This window comes from Anas platyrhynchos, chromosome 7, assembly GCF_047663525.1.
Source record: "Anas platyrhynchos isolate ZD024472 breed Pekin duck chromosome 7, IASCAAS_PekinDuck_T2T, whole genome shotgun sequence".
Taxonomy (NCBI): domain Eukaryota; kingdom Metazoa; phylum Chordata; class Aves; order Anseriformes; family Anatidae; genus Anas; species Anas platyrhynchos.
In genome coordinates this window covers 33,390,823-33,416,868 of record NC_092593.1, presented here as the reverse complement: position 1 = coordinate 33,416,868, position 26,046 = coordinate 33,390,823, and the positions used below count along the sequence as shown (strand labels likewise).

Genomic DNA, 26,046 nt, shown 5'->3' with positions numbered 1-26,046 from the left:
AAAACTAGAGAAGAGCCATTCCAGAGCAACAAGGAGGTGCTACAGGAGCAAACGCTAACCTGGAGCCTTGCATCTTGAATGTGTGGTATAGCCAGAAGCTGCTGTGAGCTGGACCTTTATGAAGAACTTGAGGCAAATCCCACGGGAACACTTGTCCAAAGAGCCACATATTGCTGTTGGACTGCTTGTGGCTGGTGTTACCAGTGTGGGGAGTGATGCCAAGCAGGTCCCACGCTGATAGTACGTACACGGTGGTAATTTTGTACCAGCGAGTGCCTCTAGCAGACAGGGAGGCTCAGTAGTTTCTGTACAGGAGCCTTTGTGCTAGGAATGTTGTATGCTGCCAGAAAAATGTTATCTCAGATGCTTGGGATCACATATGCTGTTCCAGAAGTTAGTATTTCATTGGGCTGTAGAAAGATATTTAGCTTTATGCTCAGGCCGGGAAGGAACAGGAGAATCTTGTGGCAAGCCATATACAAAAAGCTTCATATGGCTCAGAAGACTAAAACGTTGGAGTGAGTGTAAACCTAATTTGAAAGATGTAATTGCAGACTCCGTGGCCTCCCCTGGAGCCTCTGAAGTATTCAGAATGTAGGCCAGAGCATCCAGAAGGCAGTTGTTGCAGGACTTTCTCCCTGACACCATTGATGTGCGTGCACATAAGACCTTGAATGGATGGTCAGAGCACAGCAATGCGTCTTCTATCCCATTTCAGAACAGTGTTGCTGTTTCCAGTGACTTCTGTTTTCCTCCTCCTGCTGTATAAACCAAATAGTTTTGTCACAGTGCTGAAGTGTGAAGCCTGGCTCAGTTCTGATTCTGGTGCTTGGCAGGCCATCCAGGGAGCTAATTTAGCTCACTAGCCTGGTAGAAGCTAAGAACTTCTGTGCTGAGCTTCATTTTGGCCTGTGGAGAGGCTTGACTTGGCTGTGAGCCCCACAGCTGATGCAACAGCAGAGGTGGGGGTGAGTGGCTGAAGCAACAGATGGGGAATGAAGGGTGGCACCCTGACCACTTCGGGCAAAAGTCAAAACGGGTTTTGCAGTGGCCCTTCCAGGCTCTGTGTTGTTTGTGACCATTTGTTATCCCTGCACCTCTTACCTTGCTTCCAGGGACACTGTGCAACTTCATTCCCCCTTCTGTTAGGTGACCCTGGCTGGGATAGTTATTCTGGACCTCTGTTGCCTTTGTCCTAATGCTTCTGTGGGTGTTTCCGTGGTTTAATGACTTTGTAGTTCCAGATCTGGACAGAACATTCAGACCATAAAACGAGCACCAGGCTCCCTGCCTTCTGATTTCTGCTGTTGCTCCATACATATGAGAGTTGGTTGACTTTTCTGACCAGAACATGGGGGTCTCTAGTAAGTGGGCAACTTTCCACAGAGTTATATTTGTTGGCAGCTCATTTCAAGTCAGTCTTTTTTCAGATCTGATTTGTGTGACTATAGGTGTAGTCCTCTGCAGGCGTCCTCAGTACCAAATACCTCCGCTACGTTGTGCTGTCTGCCTGCCCTTCTCTTACTCTGTGCACTGCTAATGGGCTGTTTGTCTTTGGTTGTAAGGACAGATGTACATTTTTCTGCCTCCCCACACTCCAGAGCAGAGCCAGCTGTTCCCAGGGTGCTGTCACCCCATGGTGACTGGGTGTGCACTGGCTCATCCTGCCTCTCAGCAGAGGGGCTCGCGTTTGTCCCCACCAGGGGACGTGGCCACAACCTGAGCGGGGAGAGTGCACGTTATCACTGGTTGTCATGGTGTGCACTGGAGTCTGGTCATTTAGGAGAGCTGGTTTGAGACTGCCGCCCTTCCAGCTTTCCTTTTTTTGTAATTAAGTCTGTCCCTATCAATACCACGTTTATTATGGGAAAAATTGTTATGACTAGTGCTGAAGGATAAGCTTTACGAGTCTGGAGCGAGGGCATTTGAAGCATCCGTTAGGTCATGAATGCCAGCAGTTACTTGAATGCCTGGAGCCTGATGAAATTTGTGGAAACAGCTTGTGAACAAATAGGTAGCCAGGAGGCGAAGCTGGTCTGTGGAAGGACGTGCATTACCCGTAATGTACATGTATTTCTTAGCTTTAGGAACTTCAGTGAAGGAGTATAACTGCTTTTGTGACCCATAATGGGATCTTCGTATCTGGTCGGAGTAAGAGCGTATTGAAATAGAGCAACTAGTAATAAAGAACTTCCTTGGGGTTTCAAGGGCAGATAGTCTTATTTTGTGTTGTTTGAGGTGGAAATAATGAACTTGCTGCAGCTATCAGATCTTTTAAGTGTTCATAAAACCACTGCATCATGGCTCACTGCAAAAAATTGTATACTGAGTATTTCTTGTGGCAGGGTGTGAAAACATTTCCTAAGGCATGTATACCTTTAATGGGTTGCCCTTTATGTTACACTAAACTGAAAGAGCATGTGTGTGTGTGTGAAAGAGAAGTATACCCAGCTCTCAGCTCCACACAGGCAGGCTTCATTAGCTCCTGGGACTTCCAACAGGATTACTGGCATGCCAGGTTAATACCCAGCACAACTGTAAATCTGGCTTGATGCCAGGACTTACTTATATATATGTGATATTTACTTTAACTCTTTCTTATTGCTATGCTATATTGAATTTTGTATTATACATTTTATTATTGTATTATATTGAGTGGCTCATTTGTTCCCTAACTGTGTCCACGTGTCCGAGCTTTAGCTACAGTCCATATCTTACGGGAAGAATATTCTAAGGTATTATTTAATTGTATAATGAAATCTTACAAATACAAATTTTTAAACCAGAATGGTTTATGTCCTAGAATGTGTGTGCAGAAATAGATGTGCAGAGTCTTTTTTTTCCTCTTTTCTTACAGTCTTTTGAACGAGTTTTAGTCGAGAACAAGCTGCATGGCCTTTCTCCAGCTCTCTCTGAAGCCATCCAGAGCATTTCTCGCTGGGAACTTGTCCAGGCTGCGCTCCCACATGTGCTGCACTGCACTGCCACATTGCTCTCCAACCGAAACAAGCTAGGTTAGTGCTCATGAATTTGTTTTTCCATTACTGAAGTTATCAGTCTGAACAGAAGACTGATGTTCAGCATGCCACAAAACATGCTTTAAACCCTAGAAGTAGGATTCTAACAAGGAATCCTAGTATATTCTGTGGGTTACACATTCCATGTTCTGTTCTCATTTGTAGCAGGGTTACCTGGGAGGGTTTCCTCAGTGAAGTCAGTGGTGTGCTAACTTTAGAAATCACGAGCTGAAGAGTCAAAGTAGTTCAATGACATTTTGATAGTTAATTTCCAGATACCCTAAATCTAGCTTTAGCAGGAGCATCACAGTACTTACTTGCATTTTTTCTTGTCTGATGGAGTCAAATAGATGAGGCTTTCAAGCTGCCATCTTTTAGGACCGCACCGTGTCCTAAAAAATTCAGTGGCTCTGCCACTGACTTTTCAGGGACTGAATTGCAAATGCTGTGAAATAAATGGAGGCTTGTGAATTAGGAGTTTTCAAATAGAACAGAATGTTGAGACTGTTAACGCAGAACTTTAATTTTCAAGCTCCCATTAGGAGGGAGGTTGGATGCCCAGAATTCCTCTGAAATTCTCAACAGTACCGTTAGTGGAAAGCCTGTGAGATACTGTGACGTGTTTTTCCCATCCAGGACATCAGGATAAGCTTGGTGTAGCTGAAACAAAACTGCTTCACACTCTTCACTGGATGCTGCTGGAGGCCCCTCAGGACTGCAGCAATGACCGTTTTGGAGGAGACAGAGGTTCCAGCTGGGGAGGGAGTGGTAGCGCCTTTATCCACCAGGCTGAAAACCAGGGATCGCCAGGACATCCCCGGCCCAGCGCCACGAATGATGAGGAGGAGAATAACAGAAGGAAGTTCTTCCAGAACTCCATGGCCACAGTGGAGCTCTTCGTGTTCCTCTTTGCTCCTCTTGTTCACAGGATTAAAGTAAGTAGAACATCAGTGGGGTATTGTGTAGAGATACCTCTGAGCACGGAAACAGTGATTCAGCCTTTCCAGTGACGTGAACAATCACTGTAGAATCAGGCAGGTACAAAGGCACATAAATCTGAAGTGAGGCATTTCCAGGCCCTAGGAATATCAAAGGTCCATATGGAATATTTGGGAGCCTGGAACCTGCAGAAAGGATTGCAAGCTTTAGCTTGCTCCAGTGTCTCTCACTCATTGCTCCTAAGGACCATGCTAGCTTTTCAGGAATTCCACCATGGGGCTGCTGCTGAGGCTTGCTGTTGTCATTACTAATCATCTTGATGCTGATTACCGAGATTGCTTTATAGTGGTACAAGCATGAAGTGGCAGAGGCAATTAAGCATTCCTTTGTTCTGAACTTGGAAGCAGGCTGCAGGCTCCCTGTCTGCCAGGGTCCCTCGGTTGGTTTTATGCTGAGTGCATCAGCTGTGTAATGAGGAGTCATTTTCTGCATGCTCTGACTCCTCTTGTCTTTACGCTCTCTAGAGAGCTGCTGTTTAGAGATTAAACTTCCAGGTAGGCTTCAAATGAGAAACTGGCTCTGGAGAGCAGGTGGTCAGAAAAGGTCTGTAAAGTCTTGAAGGACTGGAGTCTGTTGTGTGTTCTAACACCGCCTCGTGTGCTACAGCAGTTGAAGAAGATAAGGAAGTAGAGGAGAGAAAAGTTAATCATTCTGTTAAGGCAGGTGAAAGTGGGTCTGCAGAGCAAACTTCCTTCCCTACTTGTGTTACCAAGTGTCTGTACAGCTCAATTTATGTAACCCAAATTCTTCTTAGTCATTTACTAGTTCTCCATTTTCTCTGTGAGCTATGGAGACATGGAAGAAAGAAACACTGAGTTCTTTCCAGTGCTACATGCACCACTGTGGGCTATCATTTGAAACAAATGAAATGAAGCTGGAGGTAGACCCTGGCTATTTGAAACAGGGTTTCCAAATTTTCTGTAATCATCTTTCTCAGATTTATTTCCCATTTACAAGATGGGATTAATAACATTATCTCAGGTTCACCTTGAAAAAAAAATCTAGGAAATATCCATGAATCTCTGAGATACTGTAGTGATAAACACTTGAAAAGCCCATGAAAACAAGCATTTCTGTCATCAAAGCAAAGCTCAAAAAGGATAAGGTAAATGAGGCATATAACTGGCTTTCTAAGTCAGCATCGCCACCCCTGTGTTTCACAGAGGTAGAGGTCTCAGGGGAAGAATATGACCTACTAAAAGAAATAGTGGATATGTCAAGGAAGATGATACTTGTTTGCAAAGGAAGGCCTCTGTCATGGAATTTTAATGACTTCTGGCAGGATTTACATATTTTGCAATGTATTCTTAAACAAGACTTTGTGGGCATGGGGTGGTATGCATGTAATCCTGTAATTTAACGACTCAAGTGTTCACATTTCCAAAAGCTGGCAGTGCAAACTAAAAATGTAGCACATTATTGCTTCCACTTTCTGATTACAGACAGTGAGGCAGATGAGGCTGTGTCAACAGAAGACAGTGGTGCAGCTGCAAGGACGCACTGATATTGCTATTACCAGTTTCTGGGGCTTGAGGGGGACAGTGGGACTATGCTAACCCTAGGGACTCCTCATGTGGGTCTGACCTTTGGTCGGGTACGGGCATACCCACACCTGCCAAGATTTACTTGTGTGCTGATTTACACAATTTCAGCTACTTGCACAATGTGAAAAGCAATGATGGTGCAAGTGCTAGCAGTGCTGATGTTTCTCCACAGACATATCTCAAGTAGTAAGTGTGTTACTATTAATAAGAACATTATTTTATATTAATATTTCATACTGATTTGATGCATTTCATGTTACCTCAATTTCTAACCAATATATTAATATTTAATATTATTCTTCTGGGACATAAGATCAAGTCTCAGAAGTGTAAACGCTAAGGTTAAGATGAAATTGAAGACTAAATATGAAGTTGTTATTTATAGTCAGAAGGGTCACCAATGCTCTTGACACCAGAATGGCCTTTTCTCTTATGTCTTAAGGTCCTGAAAAAACAGATTTCATTAGTATGGAAGTTTGATTTTGGGAAGAGCTTTTTTGTATTGAGGTTTCCCTATTTTTTTTTCATAGCTGTACTTGGAATGTATTGATGTCTGCTGAGTGGTGTCCGTGGCCACTGAGTTAGCATATACTGGCCACCGAATGGCACTTAGTGTCACTTAATTCTTGTAAGATCAGTCCATCAGGGAATGGACAGTCCTTTTAGTCTGGAAACAATGTTCTTCCATGTGATACAACCTCTTTTTGTCTTTCTAGGAGTCTGACCTGACATTTCGGTTGGCTAGTGGCCTTGTTATTTGGCAGCCTATGTGGGAACACAGGCAGCCTGAAGTTTCTGCCTTCAACGCCCTCGTTAAACCAATCAGGAGCATCGTTACAGGTCTGTGACTTTGCTGTGCAGGTGGGAAACCTTTCCTTTTCTTGGCTGCTGCTGCCTTATGTTCTGTAGCCAGCATACTTGAGCAATATGTTAATACTGCAGGAACTAGTCAAGCTTTTGAGAGTAGTTTCCGGCCGTTTCTGTTCAGAAACAAGTAATATTTACATAATATTTAAATAGGAGATGAGAGAAGTCACAAATAGGAAATGAGAAACTTCAGTGGAGTTACCATTTTCTGTCAGCCTCATATATCTGTTTCACAATATCTTCCTTAGTTGCTAAGAAGGGTAAAGGCAGTATCTAGCAGCAGCCCAGCTCTGGGGAAGGTTTTTCCAGACTGGTACTGGACATATTAACAGTGAAGAGCACACAGTTACCAGTGTAGGTTCTTTTCCTATCTAAAATCCAAATTTTACCATGCTGTGTAATTAAATAAAGTAGTTTCAAGAGGCTTGCTCCGAGGCAGGCTTAGATTGCTAATGCACTTTTATATACTGTAAGGGGTTGTTCCTCAGCAATAATGAGACTGGAGTGGGGTCCTTAGGCTTCTAAACCTTTGTGTCAGACTTAGTTCTAAAAATCCTTTTTTACTATTGCATTTAGATAATAATTTTGCATAATTCCTACAAACTAGTCAATTTTAAGTGTGCTGGGTATATCACTGGCATTGCTTGCTCGTTCTTAAAAGCAGAGAACTGTAATTTTCATAGAAGTGAAAATAGTTAGCTAAATCTGATTTTTCAATGGTAGCAAGTCACTTTGGATATTGTATTTCATTCTGAAGGTTTTACAGGCCTCTGCGACAGTCCAGGATTGGAAAGATAGAAATCTTTCAACTGATTTGAAATAGTCCGTGACATCTAGCTCTCCCTACTCTTGGAATTAGAAAATAGGATTTCAGCCCTGGATATAACAGAAGCAACTAGTCCTAAATTTTCTTTGACCTTTGGATTTTTTTTTTAAACGTTTTGGGGTATGGTCAGAAAAAAACTAAAGTTAATCCCTTCAAGAATAAAGTCTAATAGGAAAATACTCTTACGTTTTGAAAATGTTTCAACAGAATGGAAATAGTAATTGGAAGGACATTCTATATATCAAGGGAGCTTCTGATGTTGTAGCATTTTTGTCTCAAATTGTGACCAAGTTAATTTTACTTAAGTTCTTCTTCAAATGAGAAACCCCCCAAAAAAAATCTGCTGCAGAAGCTTTGCAGTATTTTGCTTGGAGTCGGTCTGATACTAAGTTGCATCTGGATAGCTTGTGAGATGACAGGATTTCAAGAGCTGTCATCCTAGTCTTTGTGATACCCTTGTTCTTCTTCAGTACTGCTGATCAAACTTTCTCTGTGACATTTGTGTGCTTTCTGTGATGAAGGCATTTGTCAAATTGGAAGTCACAACACATTCAGAGAGATGTAACCTAGAAAAGAAGCTGAATATACATGGAAATAGGAGGAGGAAAGAGACACAGAATAAAATGCAGTAGTATGCACAGGAAAATGTCAAATGGACTTAGGATAAAATGTGAATTCAATTTTTGTTTTTAAAGAAATTACGATTTTCAGTAGACAATGTTGTTGACAGAACAATTGAAAATTGTGCAGAAGTTAAATGTTTTTTTTAATGGTTAATACCTAGGAAATTTGCAGCAGAGAGATGCTGCTTTGTTTTGTTTTGTTTTGTTTTTTTTGCTATATCCTTTCAATTGGTGCAGTTTACATATTAGAGGTGGTTTCTGAAATGATACTTGATTTTCTTTTGTCAGCTAAAAGAAGTTCTCCTACCAACAATCAGAGTGTGACTTGTGAATCCCCTAATCTGGACAGCAGTCATACGGAGGTGAGTTCCATGCAAAGGCCTAGATGGCTTGAGTGAGTAGCTGGGGGAGGGGGGAAATGAATGCCAAAACAGCAACTGCAGTCATTACCCTAAAGTAATCCATGTCAAGAAATTACAGTTGCTCACAGTTCTCCTGACAGCTCTCAACCTTGTCTGCAGTGGAACCAAAGGGTATTGAGATGGTTGTCAGGGTCTCTTCGGGCTTATTGTGTCTCACAGGATGGAAGCCTGATGTTACATATTTTCTTGGGTGAGAGCCCTGTCTTACGCTTTGGCTATACAATTCCTCATACTGTGAAAGCCCAAGGCTTAACTGCCCATGTTATTATGGTATAAGTAATACCTGTGTCTAAGCATAAACTGCAGTAAGGAAACTAATACAGGATGGATAAATGTGTTTGTCTACCTATTTCTGTTTATTGAAACTATCCAAAGGGACTGCAGGTGGTCTGTGAGACAGCCCAGCCAGATTCCATACCTCCAAAGCCCACTGTTTCAGCATGTCATCGTGGAAACTCCCTGGATGGAAGCGTGTCCTCCCAAGCCTCTCAGGAGCGAGGTGCCCCACATCCCAGGTACAAACCCCTTCAGCAGAAATTTAAGCTGCTGTAACTCAATGGGGGAGGTCACAGAGGTCCTCATGAATCTGCTGTTGTTCCTAAACCCCAGGGGTGCTGGATGTTTATCTCAGACTTCTAATTCAACAGATCTGTTTTGGGGGCTGAACAAGGGGGTGACACTTGATATTCAGTGGCAGTCATCAGAGAAATCTCCAGCTGGCCTGTTGTGGCACTTTATTTGGTCTTTTCTAATACATTGGTTTCTCGCAATTAGAGACCTTCAAATAACCTGGAAATTCAGCTCTTCTTAGCTGAATTCAACAGCTAGTATCTTTCCTGGCTTCCTTCTGATAAAATTTTATTTCCCTTTAGCAAGGATTTTTGTAAGTTTCTTTCCACTGCTGTCATTATGCTTTCTTTTTATCCTGCTGCTTAGTCAGCTTGCCTTGGACTCCTGACCAAAAGAAACAGACTGACAAAAAAGCACAGCCACACAAACATCCTCCCAGCTTGCCCAGCAGAGTTCAGGTCACAGTTTTTCAGCATGGCACTGCTACATTAATTTATTTTAATCTAGGTTTGGGCAGGTAAAGATAGAACCAAATTTTCAGTATTGCTGGACACTCAGTAGTGCTATGAAGTAAACGAAGCTGATGAGTACTTTTTTTGGAGGGTGGGCAGGGGGGAGTAATGATGAGGAACTGAAACGTAACTAGATTTCAAGGTCTCTGTGGATTTAGGAGTCTCACTCCAACTCCTCATGACAATTTTGGTTTTGGTGCTTATCTGTTTGGGGAAATGTCATACCCAAAACAGCAGTGTTTTAAGAAATTGCTTCATTACAGAAACAGAAGAAATGTGGGATGGAGTGGGTTTCTGGATAGAATCTAGGAACAGCTCAGATTTCTCAAAAAGGGGTTTGATGCACCATTTCCCTGGTGGAAAGGGCAGAGCTGTCTTCTATGTCTCTGATCCTATCAGGAGGTTTCCCATGGGATTTTTTATCAAGCTTCCTGTCAATTCGAGGTGTTTATTTAATTTGTATTAATGTGAGCCAGTAAAACTGAAGTTGGGCACAGAACTGCCTTTCTGTGTAAACACTGCTGCTCAGAGAGGCACAGCTGTACAGAGAAAAAAAAAAAAAGGGAAAAAAAAAGCAGTCTCTTCTGAGAAGACAGAATCAGGTGATCAATTTGTCAGGCTGGCTCTGGTGGTTGCTATGGGGATGGAGCTGCAGACAGGCACTGAAGAGAGCATCATTATGTCTCCTGGTTCGCAGGACTCATTGATCAGTTAAAACTGTACAGGGAGCTGTGGTTGCCACGCAACAGACAACTGGGGAGCGAAATGTTGTTTACTCTGCTTACCAACAGCCGCAGTATTCCTTTGTCCTTGGGCCTGGGGTTGGAGGAAGACTGCCTTGCCACTCCTCCTGCAGTCACAGGCAGCCACGAGCTGTGGAAACGAACACTAGATTTCCTTCTAAATGAAGCACAGAATTTAATTTCTGGTTCTTCAGATGCTTAAGAAAATGGCTTGTTCCTCTAATCATGGCTAATTACCCCTGCTCCTTTCAGTGAAGGGCCGCACTTACAGATGACCACAGTATAAGGCTCTGGAGCAATTAAAGCCACAGCCTGTGGTCCAGCTGCTGCCTTGAACACTCTGCTTTGGAAATATGCTTTGCAGGACTTCAGAGGCATAAGGAGAACGTGTATTGCTCCAGGCTTCTTGTGCCTTGTGTTTGCCTATGCTGCGTACAGAGGAGCACGAACACTGAGCTGGGTCCTGCAAAGTGACCAGGGAGCAATGCATCATCCTTTACATTTCCTTTACATTTGCTGCTGACGTGATGGGCGTTATTTTCCTTGCTGGTATACTTTTGAATATCCCAGCTGTGTTTATGTGTCTGTATAGTCTGTGTCTATTTGACACAATCTTGACTTGGACAAAGGCAGCCTTCAAGTCAAGTATATGGAAAAAACTTAATAGCATATTTCCATTTATCATTGCTTTCTCCTTTTTTTTTTTTTTTTTTTTTTTTAATAACAGCTCATTCTAAGTTCATAACATTTGTACCATTGTACCTTGAATACAGCACTATGGAAAAGCTTTGAGTCCATAAATCGCATTCTGTGCCATATGCTGATACAGACGGGCTGGCCTGCAATCACCGTGTGCCTTCAACAGTGGCCTGTGGGGCTGGCAGCAAACCAGCTCCTGCAGGTTTGAGTTCTAGATGCACACACATTGCTCCAAGCCCAGCCTTGCCACCTGCCCCTGTTGCCAGCCATGCAGTGTGGAGGAGGGTTCCTGTGATTCCCAGTGGTGTCAGCATTTGCTGCACACTTCTGTCTCCTCTGCCAGTCCCCTACCTGCCTGGGACGTGCAGGGCAGGTCTGTGACACTGAGCAGTGATCCAGTAAAGCACTTTAAGCATGCACTTTGTTCTTAGCACTTAGAGGAGTTCCACTAGTCATTGCTGGTTCTTCTGTAACGTTTTGGGTGTCCTTGGACTCCTCTGCTCTGAATGTGGTGACACCTAGCTGGAGATGTCCTGCCATTGGTGTTCACATGTTGTTTAGTGGAGCTGATAATACAAGTGGCTTAAAAAAATATTTGTTCTTGTGTTGTCTCCCAAGTGATTAGGAATACATTTCACAGAAGTGGTTTTAATTTTCATAGAACCCCAAAATCACAGAAGTTCATTTACAATACTTAGGAAATTCTGTGCTAATACTTGCCAGGAAATGACACCCCTTGAAAGGCAGGAAAGCCATAGTGAAGGCTAAAATGGTTTCCTCTTCTCTAGCACACCTTGTCTACAAGTGTCTATAAAAGTAGTTTTTACTTGTATGAGATCAATTTAATTAGATGAAATGGTTACTTAATTTAGCTGCCCTGCCTGCTTGTTCTGTAATAGGGCCTGATGTGTACAAATGTAAACAGTTCCTAAATATAAATTATGAGTGTCTGAAGAGCAGATGCTCATGAGTTATCTGTTTCCAGCTGAACAAATTATTCAGTTAGCACAGGTGCATTAGGCTTGTCTTCAGACCACAGCTTAAGAAAGCAACCCTGTCCAAGAAAACACTTAACAAAACCTGTGCCTGAGCTCCCCAGGGATCTGAAAGTTAAATATCCACTTACACACCATCAGCAATGCTTTCCTCAACCAGGGCTTTAGTCCCAAAGGGTCGGCATCAAATGTCCCTGCAAGCTCAGGCAGGCACAGCTGTGTGCATGTCCTGGTGATTGCTGCAGATGGCAGGAGAAAGTGAGTGGCTTACAGCTCTTGACTGTTTAGGTTTCTGAGTAGAGCTGTTGGGTCTTTTGGGGTGGACCAGCATGTGTGCTAGGACAAAATGGGTCTCCAGCTATCAAAGAAAACTTTGTGGTGTTCAGTGACCTCTTAAGAACAGTTGAACATACAAAACTGACAGATCACCCTTGAGTGCCTCTTTGTTCAGAGAGCAGAGTACTTAAGGAGCCTGATTAACATTTCTGCTCTTACTTTTTGGAACAGGCTGTCCATGGTGATCCCACCATGCCAGAAATCTCGCTATGCCACGTACTTTGACGTGGCAGTGCTGCGCTGCTTGCTGCAGCCCCATTGGTCTGAGGAGGGCACGCAGTGGTCACTGATGTACTACCTGCAGAGGCTGAGGCATATGTTACAGGAAAAGCCAGAGAAACCACCCGAGCCAGAGATCACCCCTTTGCCGAGACCTCGCAGCAGCTCCATGGTGGCTGCCGCACCCTCGCTGGTGAATACCCACAAAACTCAGGTAAGCAGTTGCCATCAACTGAATAAAAATAATAAATAAATAAATAAATAACACCTAACTGTTGTGGTGATGCTGGGAAGCGGTGGCTGGATGACTAGTGAAAAGCTCAGCTTTGGTATTGGTTGAAGTGCTCAGAGGTCAGACGTGTGCATTGATTCAGAAGGAGACCCTGAGAACGATGAGGGGTTTGGGGGCAGAATCTGACTCCGAGCTGGTGACTGCTGAAAGCTTGAGGGCCATTTTAGGATAATTGTTCTAGGGCGAACAGCGATAAAGTTAGTTTTTAATGTGGTAATATACTAATGTGTTTGTCAGAAGAAATCAGAGTTGCTTTTCTGAGCTCTCTTTGGAATAACCCCTCAGAAGAGAGAACAGGAATTGCTCTTGGTATAGCACTGCACACTTCAGGCTTGTGTTATAATAGCAAAGTAGATTTTGAAAGCTCTGGCAGTGAGCAAAAGTCCTCTGTGCAGTTACCTCTTCTCCTGATGTTATTCTTAGTGTCTAACTCTTAGTGTGTAGTCATTGTATTTGCCAGCAAAACCTCAGTGGACAAACTGTCCTAATAGGTGTCAAAATTTCTTCCCTATTTTGCTGGGGCAGAGACGCCAGACTCCTGACCTCAGTGCAGTAAAGATCTTTGTGTTAGAGCTTAACTGTTTTTTAACTTTTGGGTAGCTCATGGTTGATCAAGGGATAAAAAGGGGATGCAGCTGCAGTTTTAGTTAATCTCCTTGTTGATTCGTGATACTTTTAGGTTGTGTACTCCTCCTGTCACGTGGGCCTCTAACAGCAAATTCTGATTTACTGAGTTGGTGGAACTGCCTTACAAAATTTAATACAGTAATACGGGATTCTATTTTTGCAATCTAATTTTATGACACAGCTCAAGTAAGAGGCTCTATCTTCTGCTAATGTTGCTGTCAAATGTCTTTTTTGAGTCAGAACTCTTAGAATTTTTTGTTTTTTTCTTAAAGCCTTGTATTCAGTGTTCTGACAGTTTTTGATACGCCCTTTTATAAGCATAAAGGGCAGAATGTCTTTTCTCCTGTACAGCCAAGGTACTGATAAGCCAGAAGACAAGCATAAACAACATAAATAATAGTATTTTTATTTTAAAGTCTCAGGATTCTGTAGCCATTCTCCCAGTTTTTATTAGGGCTGGTGGTTACTTGTGATTTTAAAGGCTCAGCAGTGGCAATATTGTTTAAACTGTTAAATTTTAGTGTCATTTCTATAAAATGTTGCCTGTTTTATCCCTGTAAAGGCTTGACATATCTCCATAAAGGCCAGGTGATACGAATTACTATTCCATCTTAATCTACCTTTGCATGGGGATTTTACAGGATTGCTGTACACGTACACAAAATCCTCCTTTTAATATCCTCTCCTGGAGGGAATGCTGCCTAAGTAGAACAGTACATCGGAAGATACTGCTGTTGAGGTGGTTCACTGCCCTCATACTGTTTCTTTGCCTTTGTTCAGAATAGCCCAGTTATTTTGCACGTGAACATGGCATCTACTCGTGCAGCAGGACTGCAGTCAGTGGTTCTCAGCACACTGGCAGCCTGCACAGGGTTGTCCTCTGTAGGAGCTGTATTAGCTCTGTGCAGGTTCCTCTCTGTGCAATAAGACACTTTCCTCCTTTCACACACTTGGCTGTTTCTTGCTTTTTCAGGATGTTTCTCCTGCAGAAGATTTCTTTACTCTTCACTAACGTTTTTCTGTTAAATCCATTTGGCAATTCCACTGGGTATTTTCTGGCTGTTAATGTGAGGACTCTGTCCAGGGCATTCTTCCCTCCAGGGCTAGATTTGATTGCTTTTTGTAACCTCTGTGTCAGTCCTGTGTATTTTTACTGTGCTTCATCAAACTAGAATCCTTTTTAAAAAGGTTTTCAATTTGTTAAGCAGAACAGCTGCGATGGAGCTGGTGAAACAGCCTTCCTGAAGCTCGTCTCCCCCCTTCTTTACAATTCTGAAGGCTGAAGTCTGTGCAACACAGACACCATTCCCTACCATTCATCCTGGCTGACTGTAGGCACTTAACTGAGGTCCTTAAATTCAGTCTCATCACTCAAGGCTCTGTGATAGTCAAAGGAGAGAGATCTGCCTCCAAAGGACTGAGATTTGTCATTTCTTTCGAACCGCACAAGAGGTTTTCTGTTGAGACTTTACCAGGTCATCAGTCAGACATAGGGATATGCTTAAAACCTTTTTTGATCTGGATCTTAAATTCCAAACTAGATGTCATCGTTTCTGCTCACAGGTTGAGGAATACATTCTCAAAAATATCATCGCTCTCTGTTTCAGTGGGATAGGTTTAAAGTGTCACGCATAAACTGATTAAAGACAAAAATAGCTGCATGCAAGTCAGATCAGGGGCCAGCAGATTTTTGTGATAAATCCATGTTATTTGTTATTCTGCTGTTTAACTTCCTGCATTTCCCTAAGCCTCAGCAAAACTCTCGCACTTCTTGTTGGTTTCTGTGTGTGTGAAGTAACATTTTAAATATAATCTGGGGCTAAAGAAGTTGGGATCATGTGTTGAGAGAACGCAGGAAACATCCCCCATATCTTGCCTAGTAAAATGAAGAGCAATGTAGGAAAAGATTCAGTGCAGCATGCCAATGCTGCTTGTTGCATAGCAAAAGGGTGCAGTGTGAATAAGGAGAATACTGGGTTCCTCTGGAAACCGACTTTAATCCAAACAGATCTCAGAGCTGGCAGCACACGATGAGGGAAACCTGCACTGTACTGTTTGCAGTGAATTAGTGTAAGGACAAGTCTGAGAAATGAGACCTCATGAGGCTCACGAACATCTACAGTCTTGCAGGAACGTTGCAGGGGCGAAGAGCCAAAGCTTAAATTAAACATCAGAGCAGTGCAGCTGCAGTGACTCACTGCAATGCTCATACAACACCACGAGTCTCAAGAGCAATACCTTGAGAGCTGAGAGAAGTACTAATGAGCTGCTATCTTTACGGTCGTGCAGAAGGAAGGCAATAGAAAACATCGTCTAAAGATCTAGTGTAGCAGCCCCAAAACTGTTTTACTTTCTTGTGCAGCGTATGCCTGTCATGAATACAAGATAATGTACTGCACAGAAGCCATAGCTACGTTTTTGATCAGTCTTCAACAGGAGTACTAGCTTGATTCGTTAAAATAGGTCACATACCACAATGTAGGTTAAAGCTAATTCTGTAACTTGCATTTTTGTTGCTTGATACATATCCTAAGCTGTTTTTTAGAACTGGAACTGTCTTTCTGTGTGTTTATATGGCTTGTAGCATGGTGTAGGTCCTGATCCTCACTCTATCCTTTTGGTGACCATAAGCCACCTAATAAAGCATTGATTTAGTAACTAATGAACATAGGGTATTGAATCTGAATTAAATGCGTGTGTTTTCCAGCCAGAAGGAGCCAAAGAGCTGTAAAAACTAAGAACCAAACCTTATGAAGTACTTGCTGGCCTTGCTGTTGAGAGAATCTAGGGCTGAATCTTAATTTGCTGTCTGATGGATTTTGTGTATGACTTCTGCCCTGAATCTTCAGTCACATATGCAAAATGATTTAAGAGCAAACTTTGACTGAATGTGACTGAGAACAACCATGATGTGGAATCTTTCTATTCTCCTTCATTCATGTTTTGATAAAAATAAACAAGAAAGATTTAAGGGTAGTCCTTGACTGCTATGAAAAGTCTCCAGAGAATGTCTGGTCCCCAGTAATCCCAGTAACGTAGACACTGTAACTGGTCTTTAAGACTTCATCATCTGCAAAGTGTCACTGGCTTCTGCAGAACCTTCATGCGCATAGAACTGCACACTCCTGTGTGCTGCAGCACCAGGATCTCTACTTTTTATTCTGTAGGAGTCTTCAGCTATAGATGGCATATGGCTCTCTGGATTGAAAGGAAAAAGGTGTTTTAACGTGACCAGTTGATCAGCACAAGCTGTCTAAAGGGGAGGCAAGGCAGAAGAGCATCTCCATTGGAAACAAGCTGATATTTAGGCAGATGAAAATTATCCCGAGGGAATTTGGTCAGGTCAGCTGCACAAACATCTCCTGGAAAGTGGCATCAGATCTTTAATGAGAACAGATGGTCAGGAGCTGAGCTACCCTTTGTAGCAAAGCCCCTCCAATACAGCAGGCAGCTGTAATGTGTTCTGCTCAGTGCAGAGGGGTAGCAGAGTGCCCTCTACTGAGGCGTCAGTACATCAGTCTGGCCGTTTTCCTTGTCCTGGAATGTTCTGTGCTTTAAGTTGTAGGGGCTTTCACAAATAAGAGAACCATGATGTGGACAGATCTTGCAGCACTGTTATTACAAGTGAGGGATGCTTACTGATTTTGAAATCTTAGGTCGTTTTAGTAAGTAAATAAAATTAAAGATGAGTGCTGCCCCAGTCCCGTCTTCCTTCCTTTTCCCACAGCAGCCCAGAACAAAAACAGGCTTGTAGCATTCATAGGAAGTCTTGTAGTTACAACATTTTTTATCATAAGTACTTTTACAAATTAAATCTCTCGAGGGGACAGTGCTGCTCATTACAGCTAAGTTGCAAAATGCGTGATTAAGAGCATACATGTACATCATTAAGGTCATATTCTCTCATAACTTAAAGCATTTCACAAAAAGTGGCAGCTATAACTGCATATAAATGTAAACCAAGGGGTCAGGAAGATCATTTGCCACCCAAGGCCATACTTGGGATCAGAATTGGAGCAGAGCAGACCACGAGTCTTCTGTCCCACTAGACCACACTGACAGCCATGCCTGAATTTCTTCTGTGGCAGCCCCTTTTTTTGTTGTTCATCATCACAAAAATGTTAGGTCAGTAATTCTAGGAGATTCTAAATGTTTTTATTTATTTTTCTTTAAATGTGTGAATGGTGTTCTCTGTGATGAATTGAACGTCCTTCTGTGCTATTGTGCTTCTCCTATGACAGCTCTTGGATGCAGCTCTTCTATTAAGCTGCTTATCGTCTAGTTCTCATTGTGCTTATTGTCTTGTTTTGGGAACTGCAGGATCTTACAATGAAATGTAATGAAGAAGAAAAATCACTAAGCACGGAAGCATTTTCCAAGGTTTCACTGACCAACTTGCGTAGGCCAGCAGTTCCAGATCTCTCCACAGACCTGGGGATGAACATCTTCAAAAAAGTGAGTAGAAGAAAATCACACGTAATCAAATTTTCCAGTGATTCAGCACCTAAATGTTCTGCTAAGTAGCAAGTGAAGGTCTTCTTGGACTATACATATATGCTGTATGTGAGATTGACATCTTTTTTTTCATTGGGAGTGATTTTGTTTGTAATTACTTAGATTTTTATGTGCACTTTCCAATCACAATACTAAAACCTTTATTCAAATAGTTATCCTGCTGAAACTGCATGGAGGAGGGGACTCAAACAATGCAGTTTAATGTCCAGATTTTCAAGTGCTGGTTCTTGCTGTAATTCCAGATAGTTCAGTGAAGTTTTTTTTTCTGATGTTTTATGCTGTGAAGCCCTCGGTTTGCAACCATCCAAGACACTTAGCAGAGTTTTGCGTATTCTGCAAACCTAGCTTTCAGGTATGAGCATGCCATAAAATTTTAAAAGGGCATTCATCCCATCCTGTGGGAAGACTGAGTTCCTTAAAATATTTATATGGTCCCAGGGAGTAGATAGTTCCTATCATAGTGAATGGCCAAGACGAAAAGCTCAGAGTGTAAGGTTATAGCTCGGCCATATACCTGTTTTACTTTTTTTCCCTCAAATAGTAGTTGAATGCCTCAAAGCCTCTAGCTGCTCTCATCTCTGCTCATCTTCCACCTGCAGTTTAAAAGCCGCAAAGAGGACAGGGAACGTGAGCGCAAAGGGTCAATTCCTTTTCACCATACTGGGAAGAAGCGACAACGGAGGATGGGGGTGCCCTTCCTCCTCCACGAGGACCACTTGGATGTCTCGCCCACTCGCAGCACTTTCTCTTTCGGCAGTTTCTCTGGAATTGGAGAGGACCGGCGTGGCATTGAGAGAGGAGGATGGCAAACCACCATATTAGGTGAGGCATTTTTATCTCTGCCCCAGGTTCTCTGTCATTCCTGTCCACAGCATTCAGAAAACGGCAGAGGCTCTTTGTTTCTCCATCCATCCTATTGCAACCTTATATACCCAGTTCTGTTTACATTAACCACCTGCTTGCAGAAGTGGCAACTGCGCTGACAACAGACCTTGAATAACTTACCACTTTCTTTACTTCACTTTTTCTCTGAGAGCTACCATCATATAATGTAGTAATAGCTATTGTAGCAACTTGTATTCAAGCAGTACAGTCATGACTATGCTTTCCCCTGAGTGGTAGGAAGCATTATACAACTGCAGCTTAAAATAGATTCGAGGAATGGCTGCATTCTTTTCTTTTAAGGAGAAATCTCTGGAGAAGCAGCAATATGGTCGTTAGATACATGACAAAAAATGCTCAGTCTTCTCCAAGTGAATGTTGGATACAAAATAGAGTATTGCCTCAGATAGTGAAGCTTACCAGGTAACTGTCTTGATTTTTGCAAAGATGCAGTGTTTAAATTTAAATATAGGCTTGTTCAGTCTTCCTGGTTCACTCAACAGTATCTAGGTATGGTTTCTGTTTCACAGACTTACTCAGAATATCATAGATTTTCATCCTAGCATACCTTCTTGGAGATGGTACAAAGTAAGAAATGATTGTCTAAGCCCATGCCAGAGCATTCTCGTGTTCTTAGTTTTTATGTCAATGACCCCCTGCAAGATATCCCACAATTACCTGTTTGGTTCTGCTTCACAGGATCCCAGAAGACCTTGACTTCTGCTGACTCCAGTCATTCGATTTCTATCCTCAGCTACTGTCTCTTGCCTTCAAGCGCTTCTCAGATGAGTAAACTAAATATCAAATTCTTGTCTTCACCCTAGGAAAGTTCACCAGACGGGGGAGCTCTGACACAGCAACCGAGATGGAAAGCCTAAGTGCTAGGCATTCACACTCTCACCACACTCTTGTCTCTGATCTGCCAGACCACTCAAACAGCCATGGAGAGAACACAGTCAAAGAAGGTAAATCTAACACATCAAGAAAGAAACATATCAGTGGAATATGAACTCCAAGAATCTGAGGAGGTGTTACTGCTTCCATGTATGAATATATGACTAATTGTTTTTTCCTATTTTTTTTTCTGCATCTCTTGAGGTCTGTCTTGTTCTGTGTAGAAACATCTTCCAAACCTTTCATGTTTACCTTGTGCAATTTGTCCAAAAATAAATAAATAAATAAATAGTCAGCCATCAGCAGGGAGAAGAGAAAGGGTTTGGATTTTTTTGCAGTACCACAACACAGTGCAGACCTTTGGGCAGAAACTTGGAGTTGCTAACTTCTGTGGTTTCATGGGGAATGTTGTGATACTTAATGCCCTTTGTCAGTCCTCAGTTGCTAGAATGTGCTGAAAATAACATTTTTTGTCATATTTTTCCTTGGTTCTAAATAGAAGGCAGGCTTTGAAATTTGCTCAGTCTCCTTGGGCCCATCTGTCTGGGAACCTTCTACAGAAAGAGCAGTGCCAGTGTGACCACTGTGGTAGAGCCCCTGGTGGGATGAAGTCTATTCCAGAATGAGGAGTCTCTCTGTTGGCAGGATGACTCTACCTTTGTCAAATATTAGCCAAGCAGAGGAAAGTTCTTTTCTGTCAGCAGAGCTATCTGCACCAGAGGACTTTGCTGGTGCTGCTTCTGCTGCCTAAACGTAGTGAATTTTTCTCCCTCATGAGCAGTGCTACTGGCAAACCTGGCCAGGGAGGTCAAGCCTCACTTTAGGCAAGTGCAACCCTGAACCTTGATGAGGGAATGGAAAATCACACACCCCATGGAGCAAGGCACAGTCTGTCTGCACAAGTTGTCAAGCACCACACCTAGGAGGATACTCACGTGTTACATGCTGTAGCCTTGTGAGCTCTCAAAGATCCTCACTGTGCTCTTTTAGCACAGTAAATCTGAAGAGTCAGAGAGGATGGATTTGTGTCAGCTCTAATCTAGCATGGGAACATCTCCTTCATCTTTGCTTTGTGACTCTGGGGTGAAGCTCTTCTCCTGGATCAGTTTTATGAAGTCTCTCTATACCTGATCTGTATTTGTTCTGTAGGAGAGTAATCCCACACACAACAAGAGCTTTCTAGCCAAATATTTTCTAAAAAATAGCTATATGCAGTGCATCTTTTCCTGGTTGCACCCCAGGTACAATTGTTGTGCAACTGTATGAACAATAGGACAAATCACACTATTTTTGGGGCTAGTATGCAACTTTGAATGAACCATTCTGTAGTTAAAGGATGAGTACAAATACTACCTTTTGGTTCTGTTTTATGTGCCCAATTATATTTGTACATGCTGGCCATCCATAATTTCCTATGTATTGTCTAATTTCCATGGCCAGGAGAAATTTGCTAATAAACTCATTTTTCTGGCTGGCACACAGTCGGAGATGAAAAATTAGTGATGTCCTATGTAGCTGCTCAAGAGAAGTCATGGACACATGCTGCAGGCCTCCGTGGATGTAAATTAAGAGTCCTTAGTCCTCCTTCTCTACCTCTGTGCATCCCATCCAGCAGTCAGCTCTGCCAGTGATATTGAAATAAAGGTGCGGTACAGAAAAATACATTTTTCTATATTTGTTTTAGTAATGGATTTTTGTTACCCATTTCAAAACAAACTAAGCAAAACCTCAATGAAACAAACAAACAAAAAAGCTAACCATAGATAGTCATAAGTCTTTATAGCAAAGTTTAAACAAAGTTTCCTAATTCCTTATTTTCATTATAGTTCTCTTCACCATATAAATGTTGGTGATTGCCATTAAAAAGTCACACGTGCCAGCAAGTAATCCTGATGTCACATTAGGTACAGCAGTTACTTCCTACCCCCTTCCTCGTAAGGGGGTGTCGAGAGGCAGGAGACCTTTTCTCCATTAACACCAGCGACAGGACCCGTGGGAACGGGGTTAAGCTGAGGCAGGGGAAGTTTAGGCTTGACATCAGGAGGGGGTTCTTCACAGAGAGGGTGGTTGCACACTGGAACAGGCTCCCCAGGGAAGTGGTCACTGCACCGAGCCTGACTGAATTTAAGAGGAGATTGGACTGTGCGCTTAGTCACATGGTCTGAACTTTTGGGTAGACCTGTGCGGTGTCAAGAGTTGGACTTGATGATCCTTAAGGGTCCCTTCCAACTCAGGATATTCTATGATTCTATGATTCTAATCATTGACCAATTTGTAACCCAGTTCAAGAGAATGCCATTGATCTTGGAACATTTCTCTTAATAAAAAGCTGCTCGTTCAATGCTGTCAGGGTTGCACAGGTTATGCAAAGGAAATGTAGTCACTGCTCTGGCAAGTTGTTATTTGCAAACTGTAGCTAGTCCACTGTTGAGTCAGTCCTTGGAGATTCTTTTCAGATTTATGCTATCTTATTAATTAGAACACATTAATTACCCTTAGGCAGGAGTTCTTTGTTATTTTGTAGCCCTGTTACTGTACTGCCTCAGAAAAGGTAGTCCCATCAACACTTTGGGACACATGGTGTCTTTCTACACTACAGAGTGTGTAGACCTACTTACAAAGCACCAACCGTAGGAGATTACTCATACCATGGCCTGGAGTTTGTCATGTGTTGTTAACACTGCGGTGAATCCTTGATAAAAATTAGCCTGTGTTGCCAAAAGGCTGTCACTACCTGAGCTGACCAATTTAAAGTTAGGCCTAGCTATGTCATGGTGTCCTTTCTCTGGGCGCTGTGAACTTAGATGCCACACTGCCTTTCTCATCAGTCATTTTTATTTTTTGGAGATGGTTTAGACTGCCACGGGTAGCGTTAGGAGCACACTGCTCCATTATTTTTTTTTTCTAACTGGTATGATGATATCTTTCAAGCTGGTGTGGCTTAGAAAGCTGTTTTGAATTGGTGCTGTTGTTACCCTACCTGCACTCCTGCATCCAGCTGCAGAGTCCTTCCTCTTCCCCTTGCAGTGGTGCAGCTGCTTCTGACACCAGGCACTTGACCAGTAGAGAGAGCAAAACTAGCCGAAAATCTAATCCCCCACTTTTGGATTAAATTTAAACTGTGTGAGCTCCCTGGTCTGCCCAGAAGCCTGAGATCAATGTAAGCTGCCATGGAACTATGCTGCTCGAGCAACATTGCTGGTGTTCTGCTGTGCAGTGGCTTAAAGGAAGAAATGAATTTATGCTTTCATCCCTGTACCCGTGATAGGAATTAGGAGCTTGTTTTGCCTTTCAGCATTACAGACTGCATTAAGAGCTGCACCCTTCTTGTAAACAAGCACAGTAGTTGCTGCGTTATTACTCTAGAGATGGAAACTCACAGGTAGCCATTTTCCTCCCTGCAGTGCGGTCCCAGATCTCCACCATCACGGTGGCCACCTTCAACACTACCCTGGCCTCGTTCAATGTGGGCTATGCCGATTTCTTCAGCGAGCACATGAGGAAGCTTTGCAACCAGGTGCCCATCCCTGAGATGCCCCATGAACCGCTTGCATGTGCCAACCTCCCGCGGAGCCTGACAGACTCCTGCATCAATTACAGTTGCCTGGAGGATACGGACCACATTGATGGCACCAACAACTTTGTCCACAAGAACGGCATGCTGGATCTCTCGGTAATTGGCAAGGAATGAGGAAAGCCAGGTCCCTCTTCTGTCAATGTAGCTGTACCATTGAGAGATCAGGGTTTTGACGGGCTTTTCCTCCACCTCTTTATATGACTTCTCTCAGCTGTACATAAAGGTCAGTCAGATACATTTGTGCATATCATAAAAGCCTCCTCTGAGATACTGCAACTCCTATTACTCCTTGCAAGGAGTGCATGTGCATGTGGAATGCACACATCAAACCTTCAGTGATATTGTTTACTTCCTGTATTCCTGGGGCATGCACCAAATTCCCTGTAAAACAGTATAAAACTGAATAGCACCTTAACGGCACCTTAAAACTCACCTTCGCTGCATTTTCTCTTAATGACTTGACAGCTCCTGGTGCACTGAAGCAGTGTTCTCAGGCTCACAGATGTCATCTCATGGTTTACCTTTCTGCCTGACTGTGCCCAGCCTGTGGTTTCTTGTCTACACCTAGATTGTAGGCTCTTGGGATTGAGGGTTGTGTGTTTTTCATTTTGAGTTTGTACTCTGCCTGCTGTAATGAGTCTCTGGTCTGTGACTAGAATTTCAGGCACTGAATAGTACTAGGAGAGCAAACAAATCTGACTGTAAATATGATATTTGAATCTACCAGGTGGTCCTGAAGGCTGTTTACTTGGTCCTGAATCATGACATCAGCTCCAGGATTTGTGATGTGGCGCTGAACATCGTGGAGTGTTTACTTCAGCTTGGCGTGGTGCCATGTGTAGAGAAGGTACGGAGGAAGAGTGAGAACAAGGAAAATGAGGCACCTGAAAAGAGACCAAGTGAAGGATCCTTCCAACTCAAAGGGGCTGCTTCTGGAGGTTCAACTTGTGGATTTGGGCCTCCCCCAGTCAGCGGAGCTGGAGATGGAGGAGAAGAAGCAGGTGGTGGAAGTGGTGGAGGAGGTGGAGGTGGAAGTGATGGAGGTGGTGGAGGAGGAGGAGGGCCCTATGAGAAAAACGACAAAAAACAAGAAAAGGTTTGTCTTGCTTGCCTTTATACCATTTTGGAATGCGGTGTTTGTTAAGATAGGAGGATGTGTATGTATGCAATTGCCCTTCTGTTTTCCCTCGTTTTACTTTGCACAACAATGACAATTTAATTTGTTTTCTTCTGGTGCTTGCTGAGGTTCTGCTGAAGCAACGTGATTGGGAATCTAAGCACTGTAACTACTCCAGTGAAGCAACTGCCAGAAGCAGAGTTTGTGAGCCTTGCATGGGCATTTTCAGTATCCTATCAAAGTGCCTGAAACCCTCAATCACAGTGATTTTTGTTTATTATGCATGGCTTATAAGAAAAAACAGAATCCAGCGTGTGAGCACAGTTTTTCTTTGATGACTAGAAATCATAAATTTTTCAGTATTGCTGTGAGAATTGGCCAAGAGGAGCTTTTGCTGATCTCCAAAGTTGTGATTCATAGTAATATAGTACTGAAGACATTTTAAAAACATTGTTTTTCTGCCCAAGCAAACCAGCTCGCTCTTTTCAGGTGTATTTTTTTGAAGTAAGTGCTGACTGGTATTCACAGCAACATGGAGGGGGCTTTGCGTTTATAACATGGCTTTTTGACAGGAGCTGAAAAGGAATGGGCTAGTCCCTTATGCAGTATGCATTTTAAGAGTAACAACTTTGTAAGGAAGTGTCTGGGGGAAGAAATGGACAGCATTTTTTTTAAAGTAAAATGGTAACAAAATGCCAGTGGTTGTGCTGGGGTTTCACACTGACTTTCTGTGATTCCCAGGATGAAGGTCCATCTGTCAGCACCCATAGGCTGGCCCTCACAATGCTGATAAAAATTGTCAAGTCCTTGGGTTGTGCCTATGGTTGTGGAGAAGGACATCGGGGGCTCTCCGGAGATCGCCTGAGACACCAGGTATTCCGGGAGAATGTAAGAAAATTAAAGCTCATTAAAATGTCCCCCTTGTACTTTTGACATCAGCTGCTGCGATTGCTGTCTGCCCCCTCTGTAGCTTTTTCTGTACCAGCAGTAGATGTGTTGCTCTTTGTCTGAGCTCACAGACTGTGTTGCAGCCCAGCTGTAGCAGATTTTCAGATGTTAACTTCCAGACCCTGGGGCTTGCTAAGAGCACACCTGCGACCCAGGGTACTTCTCAGCACCCCAGTGGATAGGTTGTCTGAAAAGGCACAAAAAACATTGGAGCAAAGCCCCATGTGTGCTGCTCTGAGTCATTTTTTACATTGGTGGTACGCCAACACAGTATGCTGTTTACAAGAGGTGCTGCTATTTTGGGTTGCATATCTGAATTGAGAAGCCCAAGACAGTTACATCCATCTTTCCTAATGGCAATTACGACTAGTTGCTGCTGGGCTGCTCCATAAGCTCCTGATAGTTGGAGGGCACTGTGCTTGCAGGCGTACTCATGTACTGTGAGGAAGCAGAAGGCTCATGGCCTGTTGAATGCAAGGGTGAACGGTTACCATTGATTCCTTACACTTTTGATTCTGCCAAAGTTGAGGCAGGGGAAAGTGCCCAGTATGTAACCCAGACGTTTGACTTCATCTAGAAGGGTTTGACTCCCTGAGATCAGTCCAATGCCCTGTCAAATGGGAGCCTTCCAAAAGCTTTCTCCAGCATATGCCTCCTCCTTGCCTTCTGTGTTTGCTGCAGAGAACATTTCTGATGACTGTAATGAGAATTTACCCCCATCCACACTGGGGGTGGGAACCAGGTGCTTCTCCACGGCTTTGGTTAGCCTGAGCCATGCCAACAGAGCTGTGATTTGGTTCTAGGATCTGAGCTAGATGGCTT

The 26,046-nt window shown here is 43.0% G+C and overlaps 1 protein-coding gene across 13 annotated transcripts in view; it reads left to right on the top strand.

Annotated features, from left to right (window-relative positions):
- The window catches only part of UNC80 (unc-80 homolog, NALCN channel complex subunit), a 133,939-nt gene that overhangs the window by 12,244 nt on the left and 95,649 nt on the right, over positions 1–26,046 (top strand). For 11 of the 13 annotated variants that reach the window (XM_038181816.2, XM_038181813.2, XM_038181807.2 and 8 more), the window contains exons 3-14: positions 2,858–3,014; positions 3,654–3,952; positions 6,277–6,400; positions 8,165–8,238; positions 8,674–8,813; positions 12,325–12,586; positions 17,612–17,746; positions 18,406–18,628; positions 19,513–19,653; positions 22,987–23,255; positions 23,887–24,255; positions 25,018–25,164. In XM_038181816.2, the coding sequence (XP_038037744.1) occupies positions 3,710–3,952; positions 6,277–6,400; positions 8,165–8,238; positions 8,674–8,813; positions 12,325–12,586; positions 17,612–17,746; positions 18,406–18,628; positions 19,513–19,653; positions 22,987–23,255; positions 23,887–24,255; positions 25,018–25,164 (2,127 nt within the window). In that variant the 5' untranslated portion in view covers positions 2,858–3,014; positions 3,654–3,709. The remainder of the gene's footprint in view (positions 1–2,857; positions 3,015–3,653; positions 3,953–6,276; positions 6,401–8,164; positions 8,239–8,673; positions 8,814–12,324; positions 12,587–17,611; positions 17,747–18,405; positions 18,629–19,512; positions 19,654–22,986; positions 23,256–23,886; positions 24,256–25,017; positions 25,165–26,046) is intronic. The other 2 variants (XM_038181808.2, XM_038181817.2) reach the window with 1 other exon arrangement.